General features: G+C 39.4%; 2 protein-coding genes across 21 annotated transcripts in view; one reads left to right on the forward strand and one right to left on the reverse strand.

Moving 5' to 3' along the window:
• ADD1 (adducin 1) overlaps positions 1-17,982 on the forward strand; it is a 66,803-nt gene extending 48,821 nt beyond the window's left edge. For 3 of the 13 annotated variants that reach the window (XM_030008944.2, XM_030008952.2, XM_030008978.2), the window contains 7 exons: positions 1-71; positions 1,907-1,996; positions 2,098-2,115; positions 2,849-2,941; positions 8,847-9,003; positions 11,052-11,147; positions 15,450-17,982. The exon at positions 1-71 is cut by the window's left edge and continues 31 nt beyond it. In XM_030008944.2, the coding sequence (XP_029864804.1) occupies positions 1-71; positions 1,907-1,996; positions 2,098-2,115; positions 2,849-2,941; positions 8,847-9,003; positions 11,052-11,147; positions 15,450-15,802 (878 nt within the window). In that variant the 3' untranslated portion in view covers positions 15,803-17,982. Of the gene's footprint in view, positions 72-1,906; positions 1,997-2,097; positions 2,116-2,848; positions 2,942-8,846; positions 9,004-11,051; positions 11,148-11,898; positions 11,934-15,449 lie in introns of those variants that run through there. The other 10 variants (XM_041123383.1, XM_030009030.2, XM_041123361.1 and 7 more) reach the window with 6 other exon arrangements.
• An 836-nt stretch (positions 17,983-18,818) lies between these two features.
• Positions 18,819-21,722, reverse strand: part of MFSD10 (major facilitator superfamily domain containing 10) — a 30,184-nt gene continuing 27,280 nt past the window's right edge. For all 8 annotated transcript variants that reach the window (XR_005932357.1, XM_041123429.1, XM_030009101.2 and 5 more), the window contains 2 exons: positions 20,555-20,644; positions 18,819-19,144 (listed from right to left, as the gene is read on the reverse strand). Coding sequence is in view for 7 of the 8 variants with exons in the window: in XM_041123429.1 (XP_040979363.1) it covers positions 19,038-19,144; positions 20,555-20,644 (197 nt within the window). In the remaining variant the exon portion in view is untranslated. The remainder of the gene's footprint in view (positions 19,145-20,554; positions 20,645-21,722) is intronic.

The raw sequence follows: 21,722 nt of genomic DNA on the forward strand, positions 1-21,722 counted from the left end.
CCTCTGCTGTCCCTAACCTGTTTGTTCCATTGAACACCAATCCAAAGGAGGTCCAAGAAATGAGGAACAAGGTTTGTAATAGCAGTAAAATAACTTTTTTGGTCATCACTACAATTAAGTTACATACTTGTAATGAACTAACTTACGTTGCTATAGTGAAATTCTTGGGGTTCAATAACACAGCTCTGGTATTGTCCTGCCCTTTCTAACTAGATACTGAAACAATTCCTAAATGTTCTGAACTCATCTTGGAAAAAGATGGTATTACTGTCCACTATATGAAGACTTTCATTGTCTTACATTTTGTTTTTGTCAGACTAGTTGCTGGATGCCTCTGAAACAGCCACTCCTGAGTTTATGGTAGTAATTTTGTTCCCTGAGATCATAGTTTTACATTAGTGAATTGTTTTCCTGCTTTGGTTTCACCAGTTGAAATTGTGGCCTCGACAAAGAAGTCTATGGATCTCTCTCCATATTATATTTTATTATATGCTGTGATTGTTGCAGAAATTTTTTGGGCCTTTGGAACTGCATGTTAGTCTTTTTGAAATGACCTAGCAGTTAATTTTCCAGTCTTCAAATTTCAGATCTTCTTGTCACCAATCTATCAACAGGAAAGCATTGAATGCATTGGGGTTTTTTCACTTTATTTCTTTTAAAGTATAAAATATGCACTGGTATCTTGTTAATATTTAACTTGTTCTGGATTGTTTTGCTGCTTCTAACTGATGGCCATGAGGAACATGGGAGTTAGCATTACGTCACAGGAAGGTCTGTGTACAGGGGTACTAGCAGGAATACTGATTTGTTCTAAATAATTTGTGTAAGGTTGACAGAGCTTTTGCTTTTCCTGACTTGGCATTGTAAAATAATAATCACTTGAAATGAGAAGTCTGGTGAAATTGCCAAGCAGTTTCTTGGTGTTTGAAACACAAATACTGTTTTATTAGAAACTTGAATAAAGCAACTAAGAGGAGGGAAGTAAAACTTCAAACTTTTTACCTTCCTGATGACAAGAAGGGTAGTAAACTAGAAAAAACTACAGATGATGCAGGATCCTCATACTTTCTGAAATACTTGTGTTTGTGTACTTGTATGCATGTATTTTTACATAAATTTAATGTCCTTTTTAGTTGTAAAGTAGAGGTCTTTCTGGCTGCATGCTTTCCTTCATTTATCTTGGAACAAGAACCAGAATATTTTAGAAATAAATTTTGAGTCAGTTGTTACGAATTCTTTACCACTGTAGGATATCTAATTTAGATAGATAATACCTAGATTTAAAGATCCAGTTTATGTTCCCATCTTCTGTATGGAAAGAACTGGGAGATATTTAGGATGCAACAAAAGGGATATGTTGGAGTATTCCAGAATGTCAGTTTATGCGTAGAAAAATATTTATATGCCCTTTTGAGAATATGGTCCTGACTAGATGTAAAAATTGAATGTTGTGCAGCGTTTTACAGTAAGTTCTGTAAGAAGATGATATTGTGGTGCAGTATTGGTGGCTAGTGACAAAAACCTCTAAATGACTGGTCAGGTACAATAGACTTATATAAATACGACCTCTGTGCTTCTCTTCTCACTTTTCTTTGCAAACTGGAGTTGTCTGTTACCTGATATGTAGAGTTTTACTATGAGCCAATACTTAAAAAAAAAAAAAGGACAGTACCTGCTATGGTACTTAAAGATGAAATTCTGAGAAATGTGAGGAAACAGCTAGGAACCTGAGCACCTATCTTCAAGTGGTGTTTATAAGCAAAGTTTTATTTGATGGGTAGGGCCATAGCAATCAACACTAGTTGCAGCCTGTTGGCAGGTTCACCCACCCCTTTTTCAAATATGAAAATGTGGTTAACTTTTCTCTGTTGTTCATATGACTGTATTCTGCTGCTTTCCTTTACAGATCCGAGAGCAAAATTTACAAGATATTAAAACCGCAGGCCCTCAATCACAGGTTCTTTCTGGGGTAGTTGTGGACAGGAGTCTTGTACAGGTGAGAGTATAAAATGCCTACAACTATTAGCTTAAAGTTAATCTACAATATCCTCTGCTTTCACCTAATATATCACTATAAAATTATTCTTTAATTGGCAGAGAGTAACTGTTTATAAGGTAAGTCTTAGAGGTAACACCATTGTCTTTGCGAGAGTGCTCAGGGTCAGAAATTTAAGAGGCTTCAGCCATGTAGCCCAAGCATGTCTGTGGAGGATGCTTCTTGGTTTTTTTGCTGAATGTAATGCATGAAATTCAGAAGGCTTATTTATATGGGTTAGATACTTGTTCAAAACTAGTTGGGCTTTGTGACACTTTTTCTTTGTTTGTTTTCCAAGTTTATGTATCTTGAAGTATTAATACTGGGCACAGCAGGCTCACTGTGGGGCAGTAGTGTTGCGTGTTAGATATGTTTTATCATGCTTCATAATATTTTATTTGAAGAGCAGTTTGGAAAAAAAAGCTATTATACATCAGTAAAACTTCAAAGCAGTATATCTGGATATACAAAAGGCTTTATCTATGAATCATAGCTCCAAAGTAAAGTTAAGAATTAGAGCTATACAGCTATACTGTATAGCTGAATGACATTAAAGTTCTGTATATCTGAGTGCTTTAACTGCCCCAGATAAGTATTTTCTGATATACTTTAAAAAGTTTGGCAAGCCTTATCATGACCATAGCATTATTCATGTTGGGTGTCATATTGTGTGCATGTCAATTCATTGTCATTTGCAATTTTATCTACCAGTTACTGTTTCTTTGCATGTTTTTAGCAAGCATCATAATGCTTTTCGTTGATGTTTTAAAGCCTGGGCTCGGTTTGCTCTGTTTACTCAATTTACTGTTGCAGGATGCTCCCCTCTCAGACTGTACGGAATCTATTGAAGGGCTCGATCTCACAGAGCAGGCCTTTAGTCCCGCTAAATCTCTGTCTGTTAGAAAGGTACTGCCCTGTCATACTGCTCTAAATACTGTTATTCACCCTTCATTTTACCTCTTCCTTACCCTGACCTTTTCCCTCTGTTAGCTAATGATTTGGCTAAGAAAAAAAAAAAAATAATAGATGGATCTCCAAATTATGTATATGCAACTATACAAGCAGTTACCTTACCCTGTTAAAGTATCTTTTAAGGATTTTGATCTTTTTCTTTGTCTGTAGAAGCTGGTGAGGAAACACTTTCGATGTTAAGGTGCTGATTAGGTTCTGCATATAGTGGGTTTCTTTGCGCATGCTGTTAGTGTAGGATTGCTCTAATTTGAGATCCATTTTGAGTTAGCTTAATCTCAACCTGATTACATCAGTGTAATTCTGAAAATATCCACATGTTCTGAGTGTGTCATGCTGACAAACACTGTCAGCTTTTGATTGTACGTTGCTAGACGTCTTGTTTTCTTAAAACTTCCTGTGGTTATCTACAAGAGTTGCTGAGTAATGCCCCACATTTCCAAAATCAATTGGCTTTCAAACATGTAATCGTGCGTATGTATATACTTTAAATCTGAATAAATTCAAGAGGTGTGTGTATGGTTGGGTGGGACAGTCCTTTGAGGCTGAGTAAACAGGAACAGTTTGCACATTGGAAACAATCTGTCCATAGCTGTCTTTCCAGGTTTTGAAGGAGTTTCGTAGTGGTGATCTAACATGGTAGCACAGTGTGTAAATAAGCATCAGTGTCTCTTCTGCTCCAGTATTTTATCTAAAAGATTCTTAAATCTTGGTTTAGGTCATGCCTAACAATCTCATTATCAGAATAACTTTCCCATCAAAAACCAGAATACTTTGAATTACGTCATTGTTGTAAATCTCATGACTTTATAATGCTTTCTAGTGTAATGAGCCAGTTTGTGTTATAGATGGTTGTATCATACTGAGAATTTGATAATGATGCTTTTCAGATTACAGTTTGTTTTATCCATATTCTGAAAGGAAAAATAATAAAGCACTATTTCCATATTTAAGATGAAAAATAAAACAAAGCCAAATTCTTCCAGGCAGCGCGTGTCTTTTATTCTCTGCTTAATAATACCTTCAAAGTGAAAAATTGTTTTTATGATAGTCATCCATTGGTTATCACAACAAAGGCAGCTTCTTTCATCAGTGATGTGCAAGATACCTTTCAAGTATTATTTTTGGATAATGGCATCATCTTTCTATAAAACTAGTCAAATATTTTACCTGCATTTTTGTAGATGGCAAGGAGCCAACAACAGGTCTGTTGGTATATGGTTTTGCCTAGTAGTGTCATGTTAGGGTTTAGATGTCCAAATGATGTGTTTCCTTTTTGTGGTGTCATGAAAGTGCTTTCCTCTGGAAATACTGTGTAAAATTACATCACAGTGTTAATTACAGTAGGAGTGGCCTATTTCATAATCTTTATCATCTTAATATGGGTTGTGACCTGAATGCTTAATAATTTCCTGTTGGGGGGGGGGGGACGACACCAACAACCTGCCCCCCAAACAAACCAACCAAACCAAAAAAAAATGCAAAAAACCCCAATGAACCCAACAGCAACACCAAAAGAAACCACCACAGAAATTTCGTAGAAAGATTATGTCAAAAATCAGTCATGTGTTGTGGAACAGAGGAAGTACAAGAAATCTTAACGATGCTCACATAAACATCACATGAAACTTTGAGGAGACCTGTAGATCAAGGAGTTAAGGACTTTTAGGTACCAGATACTTAAAAGTTCTCAGTTGACAAATTCTTCAACACTCAATTACAGTTAAAGTAAAAAGTTCCATCTGATTGCAGTAATGCTTAAAATGTATTATGTTTTCAGTTAACATTGAGTTTTATATCAAATACTAATGCACACTATTTTGGATGAAAAAAATCCTGTTTGTGTACAGTATGCATGTAATGCTTTGAGTCTTCTGTGCCTATGGCTGCAGTAGTAAATACTCCATTTTGCCTTGTCATTTGCTTTGTCCATGTTCTGAGAAGTCCTTGCCATGTCGCAACACAAGCTCCTTGTGCATCATGTAATTTTATTCATGTTGCAGACTTGGTTAACCAAGCTTCTGCTGCAGTCTTGGCTGAATGAGAGGGAATGTTGGTTACTCTTACCAATGACCAAGAAAAAGAAGTAAATTCACATGAATTTTCAAGCATTTTAAGTAAAAAGGGGAATCACCCATTTCATGTTTCTTCCTTTAGAATGGAAATTCTCTGGCTTTGTTCTTCATGAAAAGCCTCTCAGTTCTGCCCCAGACGTGGCACTGTTTTAATGGCGACTTCTACACGAACAGTACTTTAAGAATCTTGTTTTTTTGGATAAAGGCACTGCATTAATACCAGGTTGTGTAAGAGCAATTGTTAACTTCAGACAATTATTATGAACCTACTGTCTGATTGAGAGAAAAATTGGCATGTATGAGGGTCCAGTTTTGCTCATATCTATCCCTGAGAACAAGATGAAGTGCTTGCCTGTTAAATGATGGTCACCTCATAGCAATTTTGAATTTTTCTCTGAAAGCAAGATTTGGTGGAGAAGTTGCAGAATGACTGGATAATTTCAAATTTCCTTGTGGGATATGTGAGGTCCAAGTTTAGTATGAAGGTATATTGTGTATAATTGGCTATAAATGCCTTTCCCTTTGTTGGGTCTTTGTGGGAGAGTATGGCCCTACAAAATTCTCAGGAGGAAAATATATTCTGTTCATGAGTGTGATCTATCCATTATTTCTTACAGTGGAGAAAATGCTGTTGATATTCAGGTGCTTACACATGCAATCAAACTTCCAATAGTCATCAAAATAGTAGCAGAATTGTCATCAAAATGATACTAGTACTAGCATAATCCAGATGAAATCACCAGAACATTTGTTTTTTACATGTCATCCTGCATTGAAACAGAGTGCCAGTCCTTTATATAGGAATTTATTCCCTCTCTACAGGCTCTCTAATACTGGAAGCAACTCCAGACCAATTTTCTTGTTCAGTTTTTCTGAACGTTTGTAGGAATCTCCGAACGGCATGGACAGGTTGATAGCTCTGCAAAGTCTTGTGTATTTTAGTGTCACATTTAACAATCCAAAATATGCCTTGTACTGTCTTTTTAGTCCTTTATTCTCATTTCCTTTCTGTCCCGTGTTACTCTCTTCATTTGGTGTTGTATATTTTTATTTGAATTCTTGGAAAGCTGCTGTGTGGCCTATTCGTGAAGTAATGCATCTCTACTTCTTTGATTTGTTCATGTTTTAGAGTAATCATGTTGTAGAACTTACTAGCATACTACTATAATTTATTTTCCCCATAGAATCAGTCCCTCTACCCTTATAATTTTCACTAGTGGCCTTTGAACTGCTTCCATATTATTGATACTGAGCAAACTGGATGTGTTAATCTGGAAACAGCTTTTAGCAGATCAAAAGTTTGCCCTTCTGGTCTCTTGTGTAATTTTTCTGCTTTTACAGTCCAAAAACCACAAGTGGTTTTTCTTTGTAATACGTAATCAGCTTACTGTCATTGCCTCTGATCTCTTTCAATATTTCTCTTAGGTCAGAGATACTCAGACAGTACAAATACTGTTTGCATTGATGGTGGGTTTGGTTTTTGTGTGGGTTTGGTTTTGCTTTGTTGGTTTTTTAATTTAGTAAATGTGATAAGCTTGATGCGGTGCTTTTATTCCCAGTAGTTAACAAAGGTGCTCTCTTAAGGAGAACACATAATGCCAATGCAGTAGTCATCTTGCTGCAAACTGCGTGTCTTGCTGTTCGTCATTATTAAATCAATAGGCATTCAGTAAAATGTGGTTTCATGCGAAAGTTGTTCTACCCAGTCATTTTTGGATTTAACTTGCAGACAAGATTCAAAGCTTCTTAAACATTCCAGGAAGGAATACCAGTGTGCACTGTATGTCTTGTTCCTCTGTTGACTTTTGTAATCCTAGAAAACTCTAGAAACTCTGCCTGAAATCAGTGCTTTACAAGCCCCTGCTACTTATTGCTGAGTTTCACTTAAAACTACACATTTAGTTTGAAGGGTGGATAGAGATAGAAAGGGAAATATAAAACTGCCATGGGCACCAATTTTCTGCCATCATTAAAAGCTGGAACCTGCAGTTTTGGGGGTGTTTCACATTTTCTACAAAACAATTAGGATTTGGACAAAGGTTGATGTTTTTGTGACTTTCTTATGCATTATCCTGTAAGAAAAGCCATGACTATCAAATTGGAGGTTTTCTGGTATTGATGCAAATAGTTGAGAAAAGGCTTTTGACATTCTACTCATATTCTGCATCTGAGATGAGAGTTCCTCTTATTTTATGGAGAAATGGAGGTGAGCTATAATGTTTTAGAGACGTTTCTCCTGCAGTTCCTTTCAGGATCTTATAGTGGAGACTTGTTGTTATGCTGTTTGTTTTTCAGTACTTCTGGCTGGTGTTTGCTTCCTGAAGAGCAGCATAGATTCTAACAATCAGCTGTTCTTACCTCCCCGGATTGCTCTAGACCAGATTTCTGGGGATCTCTCATGAGGCTTTCAGAAATATATAACCGCTCTTGTCCTCATTCGATCTGGACATTCTTGTCTGCCACCGTTTTGGTGCTGACAACTTGTCCAAAGCAGCTCTTAGCATCCAAAACAGTACTCTGTCTAATTTCATCTTCAGTTTTACAGTGATGAGCTCATGCTTGTCCATCAAGCATGGACATGGAATGGAATGTTTGTCTGTTTGTTTGGTGCTATTTATTTTTGAACTGTGCTTTCTAATGCTTTCTTTTAAATACTGGTATAAATAACATTTGAATATGAAGATGACTTGGACCAATCAATAACCTGTACTTATTTGGTACTGGAATTCAGATACCTCTTTTCACCAGTGAGGGCAGTTCAGGTATCACAATGACACAAGGCACAGACCACACATCAGTCATTTCCAAACTAGTGTGAGTAGAGTTCTGTATATCTAATGAAAAAAACAAATGCTTAAACAAGACACTTGAACGATACAGCAGCTACCCAGGCAAGCATCTTCCGTATCCGAGACAATGAAAAGCCAATGGCTTTAGTCTTTACTGTATGATTAGAGAAGAAAAACTAAAAACCTTAGTATTAGAGAATCTCTGATGCAGCTGCTTTTGTCCATTGGAACTTGCTGTACTTAGAATTGCTAATGTTTTATTTTTATTTGTATAACTTCTTATCTGGCTTGTATGATGTTATAGATGCAAATATGCTAACTTGTATAAGATTACAGTTAACCTTAATTAGTTAAAAATTGCTTGTAATAAACTGTTAATCTGGTGTATACAGAATGCATAGAAGATGGCTTTTTACTATAATATCTGTTAGATGTTACGTAGTAGCTACTAGAAATGGCTTTTCCCTTATTAAAAACAACAAAACAAAACAACGAAACCAAAAAACCCCCAAACAAACCCCAAACAGAAATACCTATGAGCCGAGTCCTGTGAAGTTCTGCAGGTATTCTGTGCCCAGACTGCCCTGCAGTTGGGCCTGGTATCCTGTTTCTTTTGTGGGGAGAAAAAGAAACGTGATACTTCTGTGACTTCAGATGTAATTCAGCTAGACTGTTTGGCTGCTGTTTGATTTTACTGCTTAATGGTGGATATTCCCTGGTGGAAACACTGATGTGTCTGTAAGAGTGATTAATGAGACCTGTTTTCTCCTTTATATTAACCTGTTGTTGATTTAAAAAAAAAAAAAAAAAAAATCTGTCATAGATTATTTTTTTTTTTTTTTTTAATCTAAAAGAAAATAAATGCAGCATTTTTCATATTATCTTTTTGTTTTGTTTTTGGTTGCTTTGTAGCCTCTGTACTCAGGGTTCTGCGAGTTACTGCACGATTGCAGATGTATCTTAATTTTCTTTTGTCAGGGAGAACTGGTGACTGCGTCCAAGGCAATAATTGAGAAAGAATATCAACCAAAAGTCATAGTGAGCACAACAGGACCAAATCCCTTCAATAAACTCACTGATCGAGAACTGGAAGAATATCGCAAAGAAGTAGAAAGAAAGCAGAAGGGACCAGAAGGTTGGTTTCTCTGTGTGTGTTTTTTCTGCAATAGACCGTAATAACAGCAAGCTTATTACTAATTGGAAGGTGGGTTACCTGCAAAGGCCATGGATAAATTACTCAGCTTTTGCATGTTTCAGTTTTTCCAGTGTGAATTAGAAATTTAAAAAGCATATTGGAGATAGAATGTGCGATCTAAGTGTTAATGGAGTGGTCTGTAAAATAGATCTTATTTTAAAATGCATAGATCTTATTTTAAAAATTATCCTTGTAGACAAACTGGGGTGTTCAGTTTGGCCAGTTACTGCTGCTGTTAGGAAGTTGAAAGCTTGAAACTTCAGTCAAAAAAATTTTAGGTCCTGCAAAGTATTGCAGATTGTTCTGCTTTGTTTCCCTTAGTGCTAGAGATAGTCTAGGGTGAGAGAATGGTGGTGTTGCTTTTCAGCAGCAAAACTGCAGTTTTCTAACTCATTGAAAACTGTGGATTTGAGAAATCTGTTGAATGGGGAAGATACAGAACAACATTTGATTGCTACTTGGCAATGGCACATCTTGGGGACTTCCCCCAAAACAGACCTTCTAAGTTACCATAGAATTATGAGAGAATTGTGCTGTAAAAGAGATCATTGCTGCATCTGCTGAAGTGGTTATCCTGCTTTACTTCTATATAGTTTTAAGGGATGATACTTGTGATGCTCATCTGTTGTTAGGTTTTGAACCTGGAGTGATGCAGGAACCAGAAGTGCCATTTCTTTTGCAGTGTGTGCTCCCTGCTTCTGCTTTTTAATAAGACAGTATAGGAGCCATTGTAGATTGTATGTGTTCGGTCAATCAAGTATTGGACTGTGCAGGGTGGGATACTCTGCTGTTAGGCCTGTATAACTGCATACATTTATTCTCTCAGTAACATTGCTACATCCTTCTTAGATAAGATATCAAAATATGGAGAGACTGTGTTACTGAGACAGACACCAGCTGGGGAACAGAGCACATTGCTTAGAAATCAGCCCATTAGTGAGCAAAATACATCAGATAAAAAAAAAAATATCTCTGGATTTGAAAGGCAGATCAAAAACCTTTCAAGGAACAGATACAAAGACTTTACAGGATCGTTGACGTATCATCACTGTCTAAATCTTTAGATAACACTCAGTTTGCTGCTGCATGGGTTTCTTGTCAGACCACGCAGCAAGTCATCACACATCTTAACCGAGAAGAGACAGACGGGCAGAAGTCCTTCCATAAGGAATTTCATACTGCAGTGATCAAAGCATTAAGGTCTGATCCTGGCCTTTTGGCTGAGGCCTCAGGTATTACTAATATGGTACAGCTGTGCTTGCAATCTAAGGAGCAACCTCTTTATCTACACCATTTGGAGATTCTGTCAGTTGACTCTCATCTGTGGGACTGATTTCAGTTGTAATTGTATAGGTGAACTGTACGGAACAATGTTTTAATATTGTTCCTGATACATGGTGTACTCTAATAGTTTGCCTTTGGATCTAGGGCTGTTTAAACCTTGAAGCAATACTAATAACAAATACACCAAGCACTGTGAAATCTGTTTTGAATCATTTAATTACTGCATGTTTCTCTGATTATCTGTGCAGTCTTCTTTTCTTTTGGGATGCAATTTTGTTTACTCCGAGTTTCAGCAATACAAAGCAAGCAAAAGAGCATTATCTTGTGTAGGTCTGATAGCATTCCCTATGCCCCCCCCCGCCCCATTTGTTTCTATCTTCCTTGTGGTTTTTCCTCACAAGTTTTCTTTGGAACAGCATGATAAACCAATTCATAAACAATTACATTATTCATGCCCTCCTATGAAAAAAACCCAAACAACAAAACACCACAGAGCACAACTGTGACTCGAACGGTTTTGTTAATATCAAACGATCACTTAATTTTCTTTTGCTTGTTTTGGTATTATTTAATATCCTGGCAGAATTTTGATTCAGAAAAATGTATTCATATCTTGTGTGCATGGAGCAAAAGGACACACTTGTTTTCTCACATGCTGAAAGGTTTTGTCTGCCTTTTTAATTTCTCTTTGTCTGCATCTGCAGAACCTTCAGAAGACGGCAGGCAACAGAAAGAGAGAAGCCCCCCTGATCACACTTCAGCTCGCACCCCTCCCAGTACGCCGATTAAAATAGAGGAAGGTATGTTCTTCTGATTTGGGGGCCAGGGGAAACCAGTAACTGCATCATTAGTGACTGACGCATGAAAATGTATGAACTAGTATCTAATAAAGGTAAATTATTTCTTGTATTTATTTTTATACTACCTAAAATATACTACACTGAACTATGAGTGTAATAGGACTTATGTTTACAATAATAAAGAAGTGTGCATTAATATAAAGACAAATTTTCATCTTTTCAGTACTGCCTTGTCATCTCTTGGTGTTTCTCAACTGATTTACCCTTTGTACCTTTTCTGCGAGAAAGAATTGCTCTTACGAAATGAAATAGTGTCTGATGGTGAACCAGACACCAAATTAGATGCTTTGGTAAATCTCCTTCACTGATTGCACATTTCTTAAACGTTATTGTACTTGGATTACACCTCAGTAAATATTATTTCCAACTCAATTTGAATCTAACTATCATTATTTGCTCACCTTATGGAGTAGTTTTAACTAAATGAGAGCAGGGCTAGTAAAGTCTACAATTTCCTCAAAAAAGGATAAAATAACAATCTTGAACAGGTGTAATCTAATTTTTGTCTTGTTTCCTTTACCTTGTACATTGGATATATCATTTGTCTGTTAGTCTTCCATTCACTACTTCATCTCATTCTGTTTCCTATAAGAATGGTTGCAACCATTCTTCTGACTTAACACAATGGCTGTGATGAATGCATAGATTCTCTACTTGTGCTTTTTTCTTCTTGTGGCTGCGTTACAAACAGGAGATGGATATGCTAAAGAGTACCTGTTACCATAGTAAGTATCATTCCATACTCTGACCTGCTTATGTGCTTTGCTTCACTCTTGCATCTTTGTTTACTAAGGGCTTTTTGTTGCTTTTGTTTTTTGTTTCTTTTTAAAAAAGCAGGCTTTTTCAGTTGAGACGCTGATTTCTTTAGTTGTTGATTTCATGAAATTCTAGCTAGTTACAGATCTTATGTTAAAATGCACTTCCCCTTTGAAAGAGACTGTGAAAGTGACATTATGTGTTCCCATATCTGTGTGTCCGATTCCTCAGTTTAAAAAGGAATAGTCTGAAGTTGTCTTTCAGATACAGCTGAAACAGGTCTGGGAGTTTCTGCCCCAACAGTTTGCTGCTGCCTACACAGCTTGGACTTGGTAATGAAATGAAAGAAAGTTCCTAATCTATTCCAGTGCAAAAGTGTTACCACTGACATTGATTTAAACTTACCCAGCAGACTTTTGCACAGAAGTGGATATGGAACTACTCCTATGTTATATATGTCAGCTGTAGGGAAATGCAAATTCCGGCCGAGGAATAGCAGCAAGTACTTGGTGGCAGCAACTTCTATGGCTGTTTCAGCTAGATCTGCAAGGCTACCTCAGATTATACTTTAAAGTAATAAGGATGTTTGGCCCCCTCCATTTGTATGTCCTGTTATATCCGAAAGTCAGTGTGTTTGTCATAAATGTGAAAGTCAAACTACATCGTAGACACCTGTGACGTTACTAGTAAATTCTAAAACCTGAAAATTCTTTTAAACTGAGAATTGTGTTCCACAAACTCTTCTAGTTGTATAAATTTTCCAGGACAAACATACTAAGCTTGTTTTAAAGAGTAACTGGAAGTTCATGCCATGACAACTTTGGTTGGCAGAAGTTCTTTTGAATGACAATGTTCTCTGTATACAGCTGCTTCTCAACTTTTTTTCCCTCATATTGTTTCTATTTAAGCATAGCTGAAGTCAGAAAAGTGTGTTGTGTTAACTCAGTTATAGCCTAGTTTGAATGTTTGTCCACATGTTTGTGTTGGGGGAAAAAAAACCATAAACCTTTATTTTCATAGATAATGTGAATTGTAAACCCACACCGGTATTAATGTTACTTTTGAAATTCTTATGCCACAGTATATATAAAGGGAGAGCACGGATGTAGACATGATTATTCAAAAAAACTGAAGAAATTTTGAGGTACTGCTGAGTTCTTAAGCTGTAAATAGGTTTTGCAGCAAGATATATTTTCAGACCTTCCTGGTTATGTTACTGAAATCCATCAAGTAGAATAGCAAGGTATTTACATATTGTATACTTTCTTTATCAAATGTGGAATTTGTAAGTCACCCTAGTTCTGGTAAAATATTGCCCTTCATGAGCTAGATAAACAGATGTTTGTTTGATTCCAGCATAATGTTAATCTGTTTAGTAAAGATGATGGTAATTTGACTGGGAAGGGATAGCAGTCCTGGATTAATGAGTTATAAACCTGTTTATATTTATCCAATGTTTAGGCCAACTGGCAAGTGCTGTTTGAATGCCTGTGGCTTCCTATTTTTTAATTTTAAGAATTTCTAATCTCATTTTTTAAAACTTTGTTTAAAACTTTCTTAAACTTCTTTTAAAAAGTTAAACCAAAACTCTCTGATAATCTAATAATCTAATATGGTGCCTGTTCTAAAAATTGGGCCAGCTAATGAATAGACTAGACTATTTCAGTTGCAAGGGACCTACAACGATCATGTAGTCCAACTGCCTGACCACGTCAGGGCTGACCAAAACTTAAAGCATGTCGTGAAGGGCATTGTCCAAATGCCTCTTAAACACTGACCGGCTTGGGGCATCGGCCACCTCTCCAGGAAGCCTGTTCCAGGGTTTGACCACCCTCTCGGTAAAGAAATGCTGCCTGATGTCCAGTCTCGACCTGCCCTCGTGCAGCTTTGAGCCATTCCCGGGCGTCCTGTCCCTGGATCCCAGGGAGAAGAGCTCAGCAATGCTTTCAGTTAATTCCTGAGAAGTAAAGTGAAATCCAAAAAGAGTGTAGTGGTAGTGAAGAATTGTAGGTGGTGCTTCTTACAAATTTGTGTGTCACATACATATGACATTAAGCTAGAGCTTCAGGAGGCAGCTTGTAATGTACATAGTTGCTTTCTCTTTTTCACCCTATTTTAAATCCTGCCTGCATTATAACTTTTAAACTGCTAACTTGTGCATTCTGAGTGTTTGGCACTGAATACTAGTGTGTTTTGTTTTTTTAACCTATTAGAAGTTCATGGTGCTCTAGGTAAAACATGGTTTTCTAGCAGGTATTCACAGAACAGAGCCCTCTGAAGTATATTAGAGGATTATTAATCCCATCTGGCAGAAATAAAAAGAACATTCGTTGTCATTTTCATAGGAAGAATGGGAAAGTATCAAGTATTTTCTGTAAGTTCTTGTGAAAGCCTTCAGTCTTTTCAGATTAAAATGAACAAGATTTTAAAAGGGGGAAAAACAGTTGCCTTTCTTTTGTGCCTTTACAATGGGTATGGCCTGGATTTTGTTCTAAATTCCTCCTTACATAACATCAATGGGGATATATTTGGCACCGCTAACAAGATACTTCTCAGCTACAGTGCAGTGATGAACATTGCAGGGAACTTTAAAAAGTGCTCATTGTTAAATACATATGCACAAATTGGAGCTTTAAACACAGCATCTCTGAAGCATAGTGGTGAATGAGGGAAGTGTTACAACTGAGGGAGTAGTGGTGAAGTTCACCTTCGGATGTAAAGTTATCACTAGATTTTTGATGTTCCTTTATACAGGGGTGAGTTTTGCTGTTAGACGTCACATACATTTTTTAAAAAAAAAGCTGTATCACATAACCTGCTGAGCTCATTTGATTTGATAAACTACATGGACTTTACGTCTAGGAATCCATAATATATAGTCATGTCTTGCAAAAGAAGTGAAGCCTTTGTGATAGGAAATCATATTCTGGAGCAACATCTGTTAGATCTCATGGAAGAATATTATGAAAATCGAAGCATTGTGATTAAAAATTGGCAAGCCAACAGTTTAGAAATTAATGGATTTGCATGTATCAGATCCCTGCAAACCAGCAACCAGTTCTATCCCACCAAAAGAAAAAAGAATCAAGGTACAGAATTTCATGATGCTCTCTCTTCAATGCCAATGAAAACTGTAGGTTTAATTCCTGCTTGCTGTACTAAAATCTCATGTTGTGTGCAAATATTATAAATAAAACATGAGAGCAGTCTGAACAGTTACTTTCTTGCTGGTTTACACCAGCATGATGCAATTCAGCTTTATCTGTTCTGTGGTAAGAAGCATAAAAGCCAACAAAACTTTTGAATATCTTATTTCTGTCTCTGTGGCCAAAGCTAAAGGAGAACAGACCTATTACAAAGGGTTTTATGCAAAGTAAATATCTTAGGTTTTTTTATAGAGAGCACTCTATCATCAACTCGCTTCACTGTCTCTGTTGTAGGGACACTTACGTAAACTAACTGTGTCATTGTCTGTCCGTCCACTAGAGACACAGCAGGACCAGACTTACAAAGATGACAGTGACGCTGCAACTTTCAAGCAAACCCTCCCAGATCTCACCCCTGATGAGCCTTCAGAAGCACTCAGCTTCCCTCCCTTAGGAAAGGAGGAAGGGAGATGTGATGAAGATGTGCCCAAAAGCCAAACGGAATCACCTGCAGTGGAAAATAAGGAACCCCAGTCTCAACCCGCTGAAGAGCCAGTAACACCAACAGCTGAGGAGGGGACAGCAGCTGATGCAGGTAGTGATGAATCTCCAGGGAAGTCCCCATCAAAAAAGAAAAAGAAGTTTCGCACTCCTTCCTTCCTGAAGAAGAGCAAAAAGAAGAGTGACTCCTAAAGGCCAAACACACTGCAGAAACACTGTCATATTTTAAAATCCATTAACCACTAGAATGTACCAGATCGTACTGAGTGTTTTGTCTTATTATGTAAATGAATGCAACAAGTAATCCAACCAGCCCCTCAAGTTATAGCTTGATTGTTTAAGGTTATAACCAGAAACTAATGTCCAAAAAGGTGCTAATCCTGTGTTTTCAGCAGCTACCGCAGATCTGATCCCTAATTTGTAATCAAATGTAAATGACTTCCATGTGGAAGGTATTCGATCGCTTTTTAATTTAAAGCCTGCACCGCTTTACAAAAGAATAAAAAAATTTTCACAATTAAAAATAAAACACACATTGCTTACCACAAGAAGTGTTCTTTTCCAATATTCTGTTCCAAGTCACAAGTAAATTTCTTCTTAAATATTGACTTTTAGAGAGGATGCTTTTGCTGTGGTGTTTTCAAGCGGGATGTGTTCTTGAACTGACATGTAAACTTCTGCAAGCTTGTGATTACAGATCATGTTTTAGTCAAGCTTTGAGGCTATCCATTCCTTCCTCTCCTTCTCCCCTCTGACTATTGTAACAAAATGAAGGTGTTTTTCACTTTGTTTTATTTTATAACTGGCTCGTGGAATCATCTTTGATGTCTAGGACTGAAATAACTGTGGTGTGTTCCGCTCATGTTGTGCGTTGAAAGAGCCCAATCTGGTTTTGGTTTGTTTGTTTGTTTGTTTTTTTTTCTAGTGAATAGTTTAAGGGAAACTGTCTTTCAGTCTTGCCTCCCTAAGAAACAGTCACATGGTAATTTGGCTGTTAGAAAAGGTTAAAAAGTAACTGTCTTAAAAGTATTTCACAAGTTTTTCAGCTGGTGGTATGAGGCATGGGCAGTTGTATTTTGGGCCTTAGCATAGGGGTTTTTCACCCTCTTAAGAATCCCTTGGGTGCACATGCAAACCTGCTGCATATAAACCCTATTTGCAGCCTTTTGTGATTGTTCCTTCCCGTGATAAAAATGTAAATGCATTACACTGAATATTTAACCTTGTTTTATATTAATTATTTTCACTTACAAAACCTGGCATTTCTTTAATAATTTTTTTTTTGTTGCCAGCGGTAAAGTACAGAAATCCCAAGTAACTTTAGAGGTGTATTTTCACAGTTTGCTATAAATGTTTGTTTAATATGTAGCATGGTAAAGAAAATCACTTTTGCCACTGAACTCACTATTTTCCAGTGATTTCCATGCTTCTGTCTATCACTAATCGTAAAAGTAGTTTAAGATCAGATAGGTAAAGCTTGCAGGAATTCTCCAGAAACCGTGCATAATTACCCCAGCCAAAAGCGGGGAAGGTTGGTAACCACTTCTGGTTTCTAGTATTAGCATTTCTGGTTTTAACAGCAGAAAACATTGACACCCAGTGTGGGAGAGAGAAACACTGACTCACAGTAAGCGTCTGTAACAAAACAGAATATGGATGTAACCTTTTAGGACAATATTAAACATTGCAATTGGTAAAATAGCAGAAAACTGATGCCTTATCTTCATGCAGCAGAAAGCATCAAAGGAGAGGTGGGTTGAGCGGTCGGAGGCGGCTGCGGACGGAGAGGGCCTGTGTTAGGCTGGGGGGTGCCGATACCTCGGGCTGCTTTCAGGCAGCGAAGGGGAAACAGCTGGAAGGAGGACGAGAGCCGTAAGGCCTCAAACGGGCAGAGAGGTTTGAGGTAGTAAGTGACGTCGTTGAGAAGTGTCGGGTGGGCGGCTGTGGAACGGGTGGAGGTAGGGTGGGACAGAAGCAGCAGGAGAGCACTGTGCAGGAGAGACCCCGGAGCAGCAATGTTTAGTCAGGACTGCATGGCACGAATGGCTTTCGGCTTGTACTTCAACCTTGTATGTCCTCTGTACACTAGGAAGCATACAATACTTATTTTGCTAAATTGTGTTCTGTTGCAGGGTCATAATTAAATGACTAATTGCTGTATGTTTCAGTTCTTTAATGGAGTCCCTCCATTTATCTTGACCACATATGCAATGACTCTTAATTTCTAATTTTGTAGTTTGTTCTTTTAATTCTTTGTATTACAATATGAAATGTAGTCATGTATGGTATGGTTACACACTTTGGGGCAGAATAAAGTCCTGTATTTTTCTTTCTTTCTTGTATCATTAAGTTCTACTCACAAATAAAATCTTTAAAAAAAAAAATAAATCTTTTCCTGCTCTGCTTTCAAGACTTGTACAGCTGTATTCTGCAGCTGTAGCTTGTTGAATTTAGTTTACTCCACTTTCTTTTAATGATTAATGTGTTGATTAATGATTGCTTTAATGTACTCTCAGAAAGTACTCCAGTTGGCTACCTTAGGGCTTCCTTCCCCGAGAGTCCCTGCTGGGCTGCAGGCAGAACCTGGTGGAGGGGTCCTTCCTTCAGCAGCCCTGCCCTGGGAGTCAGCACGCTGGGAGGTTGGCCCACGCGAGGAGGCTTTTGGCACCTGGGCTGGAGTTCTGGACCCCACTTCGGCTTAGCCAAACAGCCATCTTTGGGTTAGGTGGGTCTAGTGTCATAACCTGTAATTAACTGACTAGACAAGTGTACAATGTAACAGTTTATTTGTAATGCAAAAAGAACAGTACTTGGTCATCAAAAAACATCACAGATGTATTAGAAATATAAAAGATCTCTCAAAATTGTGTATTAAAAACAGTCCACCTGTGCCCCACTATCAGTCAGGCTGATAGACCTCGTGACAGCTGGATAGAAACTGCCCGTTAGGGTCCCCTGGGGATTTGTTCTCTGCTGGACAGAACAGTCCCTGTCGCAGAGGCTTCGGGCAGTGCCCTCGATGGGGCTTGTGCTGATGAGGAAGGGAGAGGCGCACAGAAGCGCTCTGTGAACACACCAGGGCCGCGTTCAGCAGCACTGGCGGGTGAGTTGGGATTGCAGCATGCTGCGTTGCTGTCACACTCCCCTCTGCTTGTCCGATGATCTTAATGCATTACTCAACTGTTTTGTGGGTTTTTTGGTTTTTTTCCTGTTTGCAAAGTGAGCCCCGCTGGCTGGGAGGCCATCTTAAACATCACTGCTTGTGGAGGGCCATAAGAAACTCGAAGTCTGTTGTTGCTGCAAACGGTCATGGCCCATCCCCGTGCAGAAGATCAAAATCCGCCTCTTCGTGTTTGATCAGCAGTCAGGTGCCAAGAGTCAGGTCTTGCAGAGGTCCTTGGAAGCTGGATAGTTCTGTGGTGACTTCCTACTCCTCCTTTCTCTGCTGTTTTATAGAGCCAAGTAAAACAAAGGGGATGAGGAAGAAAGCACCACAGACGGTGAAGCAAAACTCTGCCCCTGCCAGCCAGTAAACTGCAAAGGAAACGAGATTTAGCTCATTAGTACGCTTGTCCTTGCATCAAGGTAAACTGGCCTTCAGAGCTGCTGCTGTCAACGACTTACCGATACAACTGTAGAACACACAACTACTGAATCTTTCACTGCACATCCTTGCTGGCACATAAGTTATAAAGAGGAGGTGGCCAATAGCAGTGCTGGTTCTCTTCCAAGGAAAAGTGGTTATTTTGAATAGGATATTTTCATTCTTGCCAGTATGGCAACAGGGAAGAAGTTCCTATTCACGCATTCGTTCAGCTTTACAAGGCAACTATTCAACTCTGCCCCAGCACCTCCTCCACAGCTGCTCCTGGCACTGCCTGTGCTGCTCCTGAAGGTCTCTCACTGTTGGCATCGCTCTCCTGACATGAAACACTCCGGAATCCAGTGCCGAGGGCAGGACTTGGGCTGCACTCGGGAGCAGTTTCGCTGTTACGTCCAAAGCCCGGCTCTTCCTTTCAGAAAGCTGCCGTGCACAGCAGTGGTGTGGTGACCTAGAGCGAGCCAGTTGCTTGGCATATGGATGCAGTCAGGAAAGAGGGTCTGGCTTTGCTCAGAGTTCAAGCTCTGAGTTGCTGTGTAGCTGCTTCCCCTTGTTCTGTCCCTTTACCCTGTAATGGCCTGGGGGAACTGAACCCCGTACAGGCGGTACCTGTGCTCCTTAGGCACGGTCTAGGTTTGGCCTTAGCCGGGGCCACTAGGCACTGCACACTCCCTGAGCTCCGGGGCATTAGTAGAGTGCGGACTCTTTAATCTAGTTTATAGGTTACAGGTGCTTTTAATGCTGAAAGTTCTTTACTGCACATTATTGACTGTCCCTCCTTAATTTGTCTTAATTAAGACAATTAAGCACCTTAATTAATCTTGGGATGCAGCTTCAAGAGATGTGGGGGAACCAGTTACCACAGCACAGGAGACCTTTATTTCACCCGCTCCTGCTTACCCAGTGCCAGGAGGGCCCCTCAGCAGGTGGGGTTACTTGCTAAAAATGGCTAAAAATAAGCCCAGCGAAGGCAAGGGTTCCTGGTCAGCCTCCGGCTCTCTGCACGCTGGGGCCAGGCCCTCCATGGTGCTCCTCTGCCCGCACAGCTACACCCAGGCCTTAGTTAGGTTGACGCTGTTGCTGGAATTTTTAAAGAGTCAGGCAATACCTGCTGTCTAGTTTATCTATCTCTGCTTGTATGGACTTTCTTATCCATGAGGCTTTCATTGGTGCTAACAAGGACCATGTCCTGCCCCTGGTGCAGCTCTCAGGGGTACCTACTTCTGCAGAGACAACTTTATGGCTCTGAAAACGTGCTGCACTTCCAACACGGCCGGGCTGCGGGGACCCAGAGTGACACTGTATGTCGGCAAAGGCAGGAAGGAGCACGAGGCCACACTCACCTGTAGCTGACAGGATCGGTCCCAGGGCTCTGGCAAGGGCGCCCAGGCTCCTCAGGATCCCCATGACTCGTCCCTTCTGGCTGGCAGAGCCTGTGCAAGCAGAGAGATGTCACTCGGTGCGAAGGTTTTGCTTGGGGCAGGGAAAGCATGCAGGGCAAGGCACTGCTGTACCTCTTGGAGCCTTTTCTTTTGGAGGTTATTTCCCACACGCATCTCCCCCTCCTTTAATTTCACACTCACTGCCCAAGCTGCATTAATTTTGTCCTCCACCAAGATAAACATGACTGCGTCACTGAAAAAACACTAGGGCTTGTCAAGAGTGCTTATCCATAGACAACTTGTCCTGCAGTCTTCCCAGCCCCCCAAACAAAAACGACAACAAACAAGCTTTGCATTGTACAACAGATCTGCTGAGGCGGCACAGGTGTATAATAAATACAGAAGCATGGATGCAAGTTAAGTAAGAAAGAGCAACATAAAACTGGCATTAATGAGCAAAGCCTTACTTTTTCGCCTCAGCAAGCACTGTAGTGCTGCCAACCAACTGAACCAAAGCTAAAGAAAGAACTGTGTCATCCACAGATGGCAACACAGCTACATCTGCTTTAGAAGGTTACATAGCAACCAGTGCCACAAACGCGCAAGATTTTAGAAAGTTCCTTAGAAGGTCTTTTCTAAGGAATCGCGAAGAAATGGTTCTACTGCTGGCAGCGATGGCTGGTGTCTCTTTCAGAGAACCCAGGCGATTCCCTGCTCAGTGCTGTTTGTAGCCTTTGCCCACTCTTAATCATAACCAGAAATAAGGTTGCTTCAAGTTTCCCCATCACACTGGAACAAGGTGCGTTACACAGTACAAAACTGAAGTGCGATACTGATGGTCACTCTGAACAGATCATTGCTGTTTGTTAGCTCTGAAACTATCCATTACAGAGTGCCGACAGTTTTCAGAAACGGGTACAAGTCAGTTTGGGGTTTTCCTATGCTCCCTTGCGGAGTGTTTCTGAATTTCCCAGAGTCAGGATATTGTCTGCCCATCCCCAGCAGCCCCGCTTAGCTTCCCTTCTGTGAAGGACGTTCATAGAAGAGAAGGAGTTGAAGGCTGTAGCAATTCCAGCGCAACACAGCTGGTTTGCCTTCCCGTGGCAAAGCACGGTGGGATCGGAAGGGA

This window comes from Aquila chrysaetos, chromosome 1, assembly GCF_900496995.4.
Source record: "Aquila chrysaetos chrysaetos chromosome 1, bAquChr1.4, whole genome shotgun sequence".
In the NCBI taxonomy this organism is placed as follows: Eukaryota; Metazoa; Chordata; class Aves; order Accipitriformes; family Accipitridae; genus Aquila; species Aquila chrysaetos.